The 12,789-nt window shown below is 35.7% G+C and overlaps 1 protein-coding gene across 1 annotated transcript; it reads right to left on the bottom strand.

Annotated features, from left to right (window-relative positions):
* Positions 1-3,176: 3,176 nt before the first annotated feature.
* On the bottom strand, positions 3,177-12,503 carry LOC122318713 (uncharacterized protein KIAA0930 homolog). Its single transcript, XM_043136287.1, has 12 exons — positions 12,169-12,503; positions 11,818-12,019; positions 11,646-11,711; positions 10,617-10,723; positions 9,578-9,638; positions 8,913-8,972; positions 8,751-8,825; positions 7,696-7,875; positions 6,342-6,396; positions 5,435-5,557; positions 3,823-4,055; positions 3,177-3,515 (listed from the first exon to the last, which is right to left on the bottom strand). The coding sequence occupies exons 1-12, from the start codon at positions 12,198-12,200 to the stop codon at positions 3,492-3,494; spliced, it is 1,218 nt and encodes a 405-aa protein (XP_042992221.1). The 5' UTR covers positions 12,201-12,503; the 3' UTR covers positions 3,177-3,491.
* Between the last annotated feature and the right edge of the window lie 286 nt (positions 12,504-12,789).

Here is a 12,789-nt window from a genome sequence, read left to right as displayed (position 1 = left end):
CGCCGAAGCTTCTTCTCATGATCATTAGAATAGATAGCTCGAAACGAGTCTTCAGAAGAACTAGAGTTTCGACTGACCGAATGTCCCGAGTGAAAGAAGGATAAGAGTTGTTGGAGTTCATCTGTCGTGAACCCAGTTTCTTTGGAAATTGGATATCGGAATTCGACCGGTTTTTGGGACAAAACCATTGCTAAAGTAGTGAATATAATAGGAGGGAAGGAAGGAAGGGGAAAAGGGAAGGAAAGGGGTGGAGGGGTTGGGTATTTATAATGCATAGTGGAAGAGCAAATGAGGGTCCAGAACAAAACATTTTGCAGGAGTGAGGCTACTTTTGACTGCTGAAGTGTCCCTACACGAAAAGCTATTCATCCGAAAACTAGGGAAAAATGTTTTTTTTTTTTTTTTTTTTTTTTTTTTCGGGGGTGTTGGGGACGGGGTTGGGGTCGTGGGTTGGTGATGCGTGTAATTAGAAAAAATATACTTATAAGTATAATTATGTATTAATATGTATATTAATTTAATATGATTAGTTAAAAAGTAGATTTTATTAAAAATAGTGCTAATTTAAGTTTTGAATATGAAGAAATCAGTATTGATACGTAGATTAGTACGTAACTTTACTTTTATGTAACTAAACTCGTATAATTAATCCGTTTGGATTCAAAACTATCTCATCTCATCATTATAATTTTTCAAATTTCTACATTAAATATAATAAATAATTTAACTTTTTCAAATTCTAATTCAATTTTTTCAAATTTTAAAACAATAATAACATTAAAAAATAATATTCTAAAAATATTTTATTCAATTTTGATTTTTCATTAAAAACCATCTCATCTCATCTCATCTTTAAATCCAAACTAGCGTATGTACGTAGGAACTGTGCAGCATACTTTATCATCTATGTTCCTTTGTTACACATCTAAATATACATACTCTTATCATTCTAAAACGAAAAAAACAGCAAAATGAAAAAAAGAGCTATGGATCACCGATTACCTTGTTTTTAAGTACTGATTGTTCTAAAGTATCTGGAAAAAATCGCAAATTTTCTGAAATAGCAATTAAAATAATGTTTTTTCATTCCGAGTTTGTCATCTTTAATCACGTCGATTTATATAATATATTAAAGTATTTATTTAATATCAATAACTTAAATAAAAATTTAATTGATATAGGTATAATTAGATATAAAAAATCAATTATAAACTAGTAATGCTATATACAGTTGTAGAATATGCAAACGTTATATAGTCGCATTGAAAAAAAGTGAGCTTCACTATGAAATAATAATAATAATTATTTCATGTGGATCCCTCATTTATTCATTTTTTTCAAAGTAACTGCGTGACACTTGTACATTTACAAATGCAACTATCATTTTTCATAACACTCAATTATATTTAAATAGGATTCCTAGTTTAATGACCAAAATTGCATTTTAAGTTTTAACCTAAGAAAAAAGAAGAAAATAAAAAGAAAAGTTAGAGATGTTGCACAAAAAGAAAGTTTCTAAAGGTTCCTTTTTTTTACTTTAAAGAGATATTAATCAAACTAATGGTCACTTTAGTACTAACATATTGCATATATAAAGTCTTTTTGCTCTGCGAACTAAAATTGCATTTCATTGCCTAAAATAATAATGAAAAGAACAATAATACTGGCTTTCATTGAGTTACAGGGTCCTGTTTGTTACCTAAAGTAGGTTGGATCTATTTTCACTCACTGTATTTAAAGATCAACTCTTTGGAGAGATTGAAGGCTTTTTCGTGGCTTTGAACATGACATACACTACCATTGTTGTCTTAGGTTGGATCTACTTTCACTCACTGTATTTAAAGACCTCTTTGGAGAGATTGAAGGCTTTTTCGTGGCTTTGAACATGGCATACACTACCATTGTTGTCTTATAGTTTTATTTGTTTAATAATAAGGAATATTCCTGGTAATTTTTTGGGTAGTTTGCTTAGTTGACAGTTGGTCTTAATTGTCTTTGCACGCTAGCATGCCATAGTACACAATAAGTGGGGTCTAACGTGGACGAGTACTTCTACTGTTTTTTTTTTTTGAAAGTCTAATGGGGGATTAAAGTGAAGTTAGAATCTTGTCTTTCGATACCTTCTTTCTGTGTGCTACTTTCAGCTGATCAAGGTGAGGTTTTTAATATTGGAAAATGATACATATCAACCATTTTTTACAACCTTTATACAATTATGTTTTAAATAAGGAATACTTTTGTAAAATCACTTCACACAAATACACTTATTTTAACACGTTGTTGTAAAAAAGTGATATACATGTATAATTACTCTGTTTGTAGGAAAATGTTGTCATTTATTCTGAATTTTGTCATCTCCAGTTACACTAACTATGCCCTTGATAAGTTTTGATAATGATAAGTTTCGAAAGAAACATAGCATTGCCCTTTATAGTGATGTCTTGTTTATGGTTATCAAACTGCCATTAAAATGCTTTGCAACTCGCATGTTTTGTTTCCTTTGTCTGCCTTCCGCTCCTGAGCCACCACTTTTTACGGAATTCCATCCTCAAGAAATTAGCTTATACTAATCTTCTAATCTAGCTCGAGAAGTTTTTTGTTTAAAGTAGCAAGCACTGCTTTTTGTTCACTGGGATGGAGTGATTTCAAGATTATGCAACGTACCTTTCCCTATCTTGGTCTTAAAAATATATATAATTATTACGCTGATGTTTCATGTTTGCTTTGTGTGTATCTTTGTAACGAGGAAAAGCATTGCTACTAGTAACTATTTAAATGTTTGACACTTTATCTCAATCATTAACTCAGGTGGCATTGTAGTACGAGGGTTTGAACCTCAAAACTTTTCGACCAACCATGTGATGTGGGGGAACATACCGACTTGCCAATCTTGGTAGGTCGAGGGCTTCCTTTGTGTTTTCTTGTTGCTGGACTTGTGGCCTCCGTTGCAATAGATTAGGATGGCCAACACTTTCTATATAGAATCACACCGAAATGATAAAATACACAAAATCAACGAGAAACCGGTTGAATCCTTGAATCACCTGCCTCCATTTGATAATTCTTGTTAAAAAAATGAGAATGATAGCCTCGTTTAAGGAGATACTGTGGAAAGTTAATAAATATGGTCGGTTTAGATCATCTTAAAATATATCACCAAGTTCTCAAAAGTGGCATTTTAAAAAATCGTTGAATTTTAATACAAAACACCAATGAACAAAATGCCACGTCAACATCTTATCTGTTTGAGGTCTACAATATTACAAAGCCTGATTTTGGGGACTTATTCTCTGATGCTGAATTTGTGGACTTTAAATGGAATGATCGACAAAAATACTTGAACACAAAAGCCCTGTGACAGTCAATCCAGCATCGGATATGCACAACACAGTTACACAAGGAGGGGCTCAACTCCATGAAAAATAAACACTTACTTGCCAGCCACGTATAACTTCCATTGCTGTTCAGAATTTTCAGCAACCACAAGGTCCTTACAAGCTCACATGAGGAGTCCCCTGCATTTGAAACCACAGTATTAGATTAGTTATTCTTCCAGGCATGCAACAAATGAAAGATCGCCACCTTTGAGGAACTCAATCCAAAAGATCAAGGTCACACACTGGACTTTTGGGATCTAATATTTCTAGTGAAAAAGCACAGTTAAAAAACATGACCAACTAATGCCATCACTCGTGATGCTAGGTGATCAGGTAAATACCCCGACGCATGGGTAAAAACTAAAAAGTGCCCCTAACAGGTAAACAAAGAGGATTTGACAGAAACAACGCAGAATAGAAAGCAATTGGAAAACCAAGATTTCACCTTAAACAACAGGTCGCGAGCAATGTACTCCCAGGGCAATGAAATGGACATTAAGCAACATTTCAGAGGTAGCATTTCTTCAGCAGAACTCATGTGCGTGGCTGTAGCAGCTGCGTAGGCATGTTTTGCTGCCGCTGATGCAACAGTTGCCGCTTTACGAAAAATTGAGCCAATCCCAAATCTTCTACTCGATATAACAGGTGAAAAGGGGCCCAAGTCCTGCTGGCTTTGATCTGATATTGTACTTCCAGATTCAGTATATCAAACAATCTTTAAGAGTATACCCTTCACTTCATAATATCAATCGTTTGACAAACACAACACCTACTTCACAAAACCAATCAGGAAACCAGAAATAACATGTGTTCTATGTACGGATTGAAATGGGGTGGATTTGGAATGGGAAGCCTTCCAAGCCTGAACCCCATTAGAATATCTATCTCATCCAGAACCCAAGGCAAACTTGAGTTGGTGTGTAGAGTATGAACTTGAAACAGATCACAATCCATAATAGAAAACAGAAACCCAATCAGCCTGCGCAATAGCCATACCCAGAACCAAAAAATGAAAACTAAGATCTGCAAATAACATTCCACGTTGAAAATTAAAAAAGAAATCAAGAAATTCAAATTGACAACTCGTGTGGCACACACAGTCATTAAAAAAGGCTGCAGCCACCACTGAGAAGAAAAGATCCTTCTGCACAAAAGCAATGAATGCTGGGCTGAGAGGAAGGTCGAAAATTGCCCAAATTCCCTGTAAAATGCACCACAGTTTCCTATAGACTTGCCACATTTTAAATTAGGTTTCCTCAATGAAACCTATTAGAATCAAGTTGGGTAGGATATCCAGGGACAAGCAAAAGGTTTCAGCTTTCAATCCTTAGTTCTCTGTAAGAAGCAAAGCATTTATGACAAATTTCAAAACCATATCGGTCAGACACATGAAAAAGAAGGCAAGAAATGCTGATCTAATTCTATGCTGCTACTATTTTTCTTTTGCACCATCCAATTTTTTACTCACTTTGAAAGAGATTGGAATATGATAATCAATGTAACTAAAATAATCAGAGTCCACTGAAAACCTTAATAAAAACATGTACTGCTGATGAATGCAACTTTTCTTTCTTATGAAGAAAAAGAGGTTTGTCAGTGACTTGGTGACCATTACAGGTTTGCCTGTGTCTCTTCTATAAATCATATAGAGAAGTTCTACTCATCTGCCTCCTTCCCACATACACCACACAAAACTGGTGATGTGGCTTTTTTTTTTTTTTAATTAAATGCATACGTTTTAGAGAGACCATTCCACCCGTGACCCTCCTCCCTCCCCATATTCACACAACCACCTCATGTTGCGAGGGAGGGAGAAGATGGAACGTCCATCGCGGGGGAGAGGGATTCAGAGGGAGGGAGAGTCATTGACGAACGGGGGGAGAGGGATTTGGTGAGGGGAGAGATTTCTGAAGGGGGGAGAAGGATTCAGATTCATATTTAGAGAAAGGGAGAGGCACACAAGAGAGGGATGGCTTCGTTTTAGTGGACTGGACTTAAATTAGACCAGGTTTGCTACATCAGATTCACGTGGTGTAGCAGAGAAAAAAGGTTCTTACCTACAACACCAGAAACAGCAACTTCAACTTCCCCACGTCCACCAGGACCTTTCATGTATAATCTGTCCGTTTTTTCAGGGGAATGTCCAAGTGACAGAAAGTTCCCAAATCGAGACTTTCCAACTGTAAAGGAGAGAATAAAATGTCAAAAACAAAGGCTATTCTGAAAAGTGAAGCCTAATCGGAGATCTAGCTGCATAAGTCAGAGAAGATATATATTTTTTCATAAGTCAGAGATAATTTTTACAACGCTATATTTCACAAATGATTACTCTTGCGCACCAAAGTCTGCAAGATTTTTTTATTAAAGTCTCACAATAGAGCCATAGCCGGTAAAACTGGAAGAATGGATGTATCCACAAAATAATATAGTGACGTGTAAAACAAGCATCTGAATGCATCCACATTTGACATACCAGAGACAACTAGTGACATCCCAAGTTTTTGGGAATAAAACTTAACCAAAGGACAAAAAAAAAAAGACATTCCAAGGCAAAATAGGCAAAAAAGGAATATGCTGTCCAGATGGATCTTCAGTCCTAATAGATTTTATTTAATCTTGAATTAGACTTTAAGCAATGCAAGATGAAAGTTCAAATGTAACACCAGCACCAAAGTTGTATCCAGCATACTTACACCGGTTTCCCCAATCAATAATGTTGCATGTACAACATTTGAAAACAACACAAATATATGCATGAGCTCAGCTTTAACTTATCATAAAAAAAAATATGCATGAGCTCAGCTAAAACTAAAGAACATTATAAATAAATATATGACTAATCTAAAAGGCAAAGTCAGCATACATAAAATCTGAAAGAAACTACAGAAAGAAGAATTTTCAATTCAAGTGATTAATCTTTTGAGAGAGAGAGATAGAGAGAGAGTACTTTGCAGGAAGACATACCATCATATGCATCGCAAACCATTTTATAGCTCACAAATCCCGAGAAAAGAGTAAGCTGCAATCACCGTGACCATGTCAAATGAGTCTTCAAGCACCAAAATGAGTGCTTGTGTGTACAAGGCATGCCATCTTTATAGATACATATACTTAAAGAAAGCTTGTGTGTGATAAGGCATGCCATCTTTTTTGTCCAATAGCAGTAAGTTGCTGGTTCAGTCCTAAGGAAGGTGAAAGCTTGAACTTCTTGAGAGGAGGTCAACTTTGATTTTGTGAGAAGGAAGGAGAGGGGGAGGGGGGGGTTGCAAACACTAGTCAGTCACAGTTATGTAGGAGACCAATCCTTCAACCTCAACATTTGGTGTACGTCAGCATTACAGACTATCTTTGGCTGGTCAATAACAGATGTCCATTAGAGAAAAGTTATGCAGGGGCAGCAATCAAATATATCCTGAGCAGGAAAAGCTAGCTCAGCAAGTCGGATCACTGGTGGGGCAAGAAGCTGATAATAATATTAACAGTTTTGCTACATACAACCGGCTTGCGTAAACGGGATGCAACCGGCTGTACGTGGCAAAACTTATGTGGAAGAAAAAAAAATTTAAAAAAGAACAAAAATTAGAAAGGCAAAAAGACGAGCAAAGAAAAGGACAAAACAAAACAAAGTTCCAGATTTTTCTTCCTCCTTCGGTGTAGCAGACCACACTTTGAAGATTTTCTATTTTTCTTCTTCTTCGGTCGAGTAGCAGACCACTGCGGCAAGGCAACAAAAGTTCACATAGATTTTCTTCTTCCTTCGGTGTAGCAAACCACACTTTGAAGCAAACAACATTTTATATTTTCCTTCTTTTTCGGTTGAGTAGCAGATCACTGCAGCAACAAAGGTTCACACAAATTTTTCTTCCTCCTTCGCAGACTCCACTTTTCGTTTCTTTTTCAAAGGGAAAAGGAGAAGCATCAAAAGCAGAGGCCATTGCCCATTTTCGTTTCTTTTTCTTCTATTTCCCTTTGCTCTCCTCAATCCAAGCTAGTCAGTTTTTCCTCTTCACACCTTCTTTCATTTCCCTTCTCCTTGTCCTTTCCCTATGGAGATATTCGAATTGTAATTAACGCATCACTTTCTCTAAGTTATTGGTTCTCAAATAATTTCATTTTCATCTAATTTCCCTGAATCTCATGTGCTTCCATTTCAGATGTGGGTTTTTGCTATGATTGTTTCGAAGTTCTTCGATTCATTATTCTTCAATTTAAGATGACTTTTTTTTTTTTCTAAAACAACCGGCCATGTGGGACACGGCGCCCCTGTGGTTCCCTTGGCCGGTTGCAAATAGACTTTTTCTAATATTAATATGTATACCTTAGTACTTTTGGTCAAAGTGGTATCAACTCTCAAAGATGAATTCTTGCCGGAACTGCAATCTTGTAGCTCCTTTTCACTAGAAGATGTTGCTGCATGATTTGCATCATTACTAGGAAATGCTGCCCCATCATTAGCATTGAGGAGTACACAAAAGCAGTGGTCTGTCTCTGTCAAGACCTGCATAGATAGTCAAAATAAAATCACATGATAGAGTAAGGTATGTAAGTGGATCATATCAGGTGGTGATCATATTGCAAATCTCCCATAATGCAAAAGACCTTACATTCTTTCTGTCCTCAAGACTAGGACTTGAAGAAGATGATTCAAATGTTAAGGAGGAAATAATTACATGGAGGGTTGCCAAAAATCTAGCAGACTCAAATTTTTACAAGGTAGAAGAGGAAACACCACAAAATATCTTTTTTTGCATAGCCGCTCCCAAACATGCATAAAGGAGTGTTGCAGTAGGTTAAGAGAAAGTGTCAAGACTTTTGGGACATAAACATGGATCCTAATGATATACACCTCAAATATGGGCATATTTTTTTTATTACATGGGAAACAGATTCATGTCAAATACATGTCTAATAAGATATATTATTGATTTCAGTAATTGTCATTTATTTCCTTTTTCATTCCCTTCCCTCAATTTTGAATTTGTGGATATAAACAACTTAGGCAGATGGACTCGTAAGAATATTAATGAATATATTGCTATAATTTGAAAAACCAAAACATGCCTGCTTTTGAACCCAAATGTATCTACCACACGATCACACAACGAAGTAAGAATCTCCACCTCCCAATCATGTGTATGCCTCACAGTTAAACTCAGCATACCATTGATAAGTGACCTCAGATTAAAGTAAATGATCTGTCGCTGAAGCTTCCAAGAGATGAACAATATTATCCAAATAAACTACCTTAAAAGCCTTATCTCCACACCACACACCATATCATCTCAAATCTATTAGACAATTAATGCAATATCAACTTAATATAAAATTTATTAAACTAGTATGACACTGTATGCACTTAAACAAGCTCATTACCATTGCATCAAAAGTAGAATCAAAGTCATCCACTGCAAAACAGATATCTGGATAGGCAGGGGTTGTCTCCACTTCCTATACACACATTTGCAACAGTGTCAGAAATTTAAGTGAAGGTGGTGCAACTCAAGAAAATAACATTTTTCACATACACATACTTGCCTTTCTGGAATCCAAATGAAAGTTGACACGACTTGGAGATGCATAAACAGTTTTTACAACCTGCAAAGATGCCACAAGCCATACTTCAAGATTACATCACTAGCATACATAGAATTAAGAACAAAGTTTGGCGGTCTACAAGACACAGAAGTTGAGCTAAACATGATCTAAGAATTAAAATTCATCTGACAAAACACTTTGCTACAGCATCCTTCTGGTTTTTCACGAGAAAAAATCGAAATTCCTAGATCATGGAAGCAACAATCCATGGCCACAACAAACCTGAGGCTGATCAAAGGATGAATATGCTAACCGCATACATTACATAACCACAGCCTAATTCTTCTGCAAAGAACTAGATTTCCCAGCTCAGAACAAAAGATTAAAAACCAGCATAAATAAATAAATAATGTCCATGATTCTCTCATAAAAAAGAAAATAAACGCACAATGAGCAGGACGCTCAAATATACAGAGATGTCATAATATCTATTTTCTCCTTGACTGCAAATTCAAGAAGATTGTACTTCTCACAAAGAGACTTCAGTACAGAGGTTTAAATTATTTTAAAAATGGAAAGAAAAATAAATAGCCTAACAGAAAAAACTACCTCCTCTTGACAATAGGTGTACACATGTCTACCGCACTACTTAAGGCCGCAAATACCTTATATATAGGCAGCAATGGTTTGTCTTGCCCAGCTAGATGATTCTGAAGGTCCTGATGACTGAAAAAAGAACAAAAATTAAATAACCATCTTTCAGATTCTAAAATATATTTCATGCAGAAATAAAGGAAACTGCAGTTGCAAGCTCCTACAAAATATATCTGTTAGCAACTGCTATTTCTTCCTTTCTAATATCTCCTAATTTATGGGTATATTCCTTACCAATATTTCAGGACATTCATATTGGCAGAAGGTGAACTCACTCCTAAAGAATGGGCAGATGATACTGGTATGACTAAATTCAACCTACAAAGCTAGAAATCAATCCATTGCCATGCCTCGTTTTTTTTTTTTTTTTGCAGATGAGATGAGTTGAGGTAAAAGTTGAAAATTGAATAAAATATTGTTAGAATATATTTTTTAATAATATTATTGTTTTGGGATTTGAAAAGGTTGAATTGTTTATTTTATTGTGTGGAAATTTGAAAAAGTTGTAATGATTAGATGAGATGTGAAAACAAATGAGGCAGCTATAACTCAATTCTAAAAGAATATTACGATCACTGCAACTCAAATTCTTACTCCCCTAAAGATCTTTATGAGCTATACAATCCACTCAAAAATTGGAAGAATAGTAGAAATTGATTTATTAATGGCAGTATCATACATCAATTAGATGGCAGCAACAAGGAACTGCTTTATAAATCAATTGCATCATGCAGTGTAGATACAGCAATAACACCGTTTCAAATTAAACCAAACCACTTCCTGTGGGAGATGAAAATAAAAAATTGATAGGTTAAAAAAGGCATTATGATGAGTGTGATGCAGGAAACTACAAAACTCCCAACCAGGGTAACACACATATTAAATGAGAGTATCACTGTCATAATTGAACAATGAAAGTCATAGATACCCATGACATTACTTGCAAGAGAAAAACAACATAAGCAAGTATATAGAAGTTGAAAACACAAGATGTCCAATGCAACTTCAGGACCAAGATATCATGCAAAAGATGTGTAGAAGAAAGATTACCTACAAATTGCTACTGTCACAGTGAATGAAGTGTGAGCAATCAAGTTCAAGTAAAATGAGCGCCTCCAATCCACATCAACAGAACTTTCTCCGACTACCATATCCAACTGGTCGATAGAAGTAAAGAGAGTTGTTTTATCGAACTCACGAAATTATATAGGTTACTGAACACACAAATCAAATCAATGACTAAATTTAAGCACTAAGAAGTAACATAAACCAATTGCCCAACGGGTGAACTGTCTCACATGTTAACCCTAGTAGACAGTCCCCAAAATGAAAAGCAGTAGGCCAAAAATAGCATTATTTAATGCATTTAGAAAGGACATAAATGCCAATGACGCAACCTAGAATAAAGCAGAGTTGCCAGAAAGATCAATGTACTTAACCCCCACAAAGTGGAGAATAAAGTTTTTTTTCAGTTCCGTATTTTTGTTATGTCAAACTTTATTTTATATTCCACTTGGTTTTCGTTACGATGATGATACCTGATCTTCTCTCTCCAATACACAAGTTTCACCTGCCTTTTGAAGCTCATAAATTCTACATTGATTTCTTCATGCCATAGTTAAAAGGTATATACCTTTTGTTCTTAATTCTTTTCACTTCTGAAAATGGCACATAATTTCAGAGTATAGGAAGGTATGCGGTCCCCACCATTTGTGTGCAAGCTACATGCCACCATATTAATGACTTATATTTTCTAGATATTGCTTAGTCCGACACATATTCTAGAATAAAAAATAAAAAATAAATAAAAATAAAAATAAAAATAAACTGAAAATTTCCACTGCAATGATCATTTTCAGTGTTGCAACAGTCTCATAAACGAATATTAAGATTTCTGGAACCTATAATTAACTCTTAGTTAACAATTAAAATATAATGAGTGTTACTAGCAAGATAATAACACATAAAGGAACTCAACAAGATCATCAATATGCATTGGAAGTCGTTCATAAAGGAACTCAGTGTAGCACACAAACACAGAGGCATTAAGCTCAAAATGGTTTTTCGCGCCGCTTTTACCTTAGCCGCCCACCTGCGTACAAAGTACGGAGCAACAGCTTCCATGACACCATATCCTTGCGAACTCTGCAAACACAAAAATTGAAAGAATGCAGGTTAACAAATGGAAGGGATTTTAATCAAATGAATTTCATTTCCAGGGGCTGGGGTTGGGGGGAGCAAAAAGGCATACCAATTTTCTGACGAAAAATAGAAGATCGTCGTCCTGGCGTCCCCTGGACTCCTTGCCTAGAACAAAGTATAAATCGAAGACATCATGCCAAAAGCGCGGATTAAATTCGACGTCTTCGGAAGCATCATCTTTAGGAGGCTCGTCCGCTACGGTTCTCCCTAACGAGTTCGAGTTCTTCTTCACCATGCTCAACAATTCGTACCTATCAAACAAATAATTTCAAACAGGCTTTGTTTTTAAATTTTTTTTTTTTTAAACTCGGACACGAATTGAATGAAATTGAACTCGGAACGATTTGTGATTGGGAAAGAAGGCAATGATGGAAAGGTGGAGCTGTATAGTTCCCTGTACCTGGAAGGCATCTCTCCTCCATCTCCGAGCATATTTCAAATGTTTAGATGCCCGAGTGTCGCTGGTGGTGTAGATTGAGTGGAATTAAACTAAATTCTTCGTCAAATCAAGTCTAGGGGACCATGATTTAGGGTTTATGCCGGAAAACGTTAGGACTGGCTATAGCTGGGGACAGAGCAGTGTTCGATACTACCAGTCGCCGATACAACATGGCAGTAAATTTTGTCTTAGCTTTGGGAAACAACTGTATGCGACGGAGCCAGAGGCCAACAGAGAGTCAGATACCCCCATTCGCTGCAGGTTGGCAAAGTATGGAGGAATGATTCTGTGTGCAGGGGCGCACGAATCGACTTTTTAAGGATGCAACCGGCTTAAGCGCACGGACACCATGGATGGATTGTAAATTTTAGGTATTTATTCTTAAATATAAAGTAATTAAATGATAAATTTTATTTTTAAAATTAAATTATGATATAGAAATATTTTAATATGTGTGTTCTATATGCTGACTTGGTAATTAAATTTATCTTATGAAAAATATAACCAAAGGTGGTACTCTTATTTTATTTTAATATTTCATATAATTATAATTTCTTATATAAGTATTACTTTTGATTTGTA

This window comes from Carya illinoinensis, chromosome 8, assembly GCF_018687715.1.
Source record: "Carya illinoinensis cultivar Pawnee chromosome 8, C.illinoinensisPawnee_v1, whole genome shotgun sequence".
Lineage (NCBI taxonomy): Eukaryota > Viridiplantae > Streptophyta > Magnoliopsida > Fagales > Juglandaceae > Carya > Carya illinoinensis.
This window is presented reverse-complemented; position numbering and strand designations above follow the sequence as displayed.

Bases quoted from the DNA above. Each gene is read 5' to 3' on its own strand.
- LOC122318713 (XM_043136287.1), bottom strand. From the start codon at position 12,200: ATGCTCGGAGATGGAGGAGAGATGCCTTCCAG. The intron at 10,724-11,645 runs GTAAAAGCGGCG...TCTATCGACCAG, and splicing joins TACGCAGGTGGGCGGCTAAG to TTGGATATGGTAGTCGGAGA. The intron at 6,397-7,695 runs GTATACATATTA...CGGTGATTGCAG, and splicing joins CTTTGACCAAAAGTACTAAG to CTTACTCTTTTCTCGGGATT.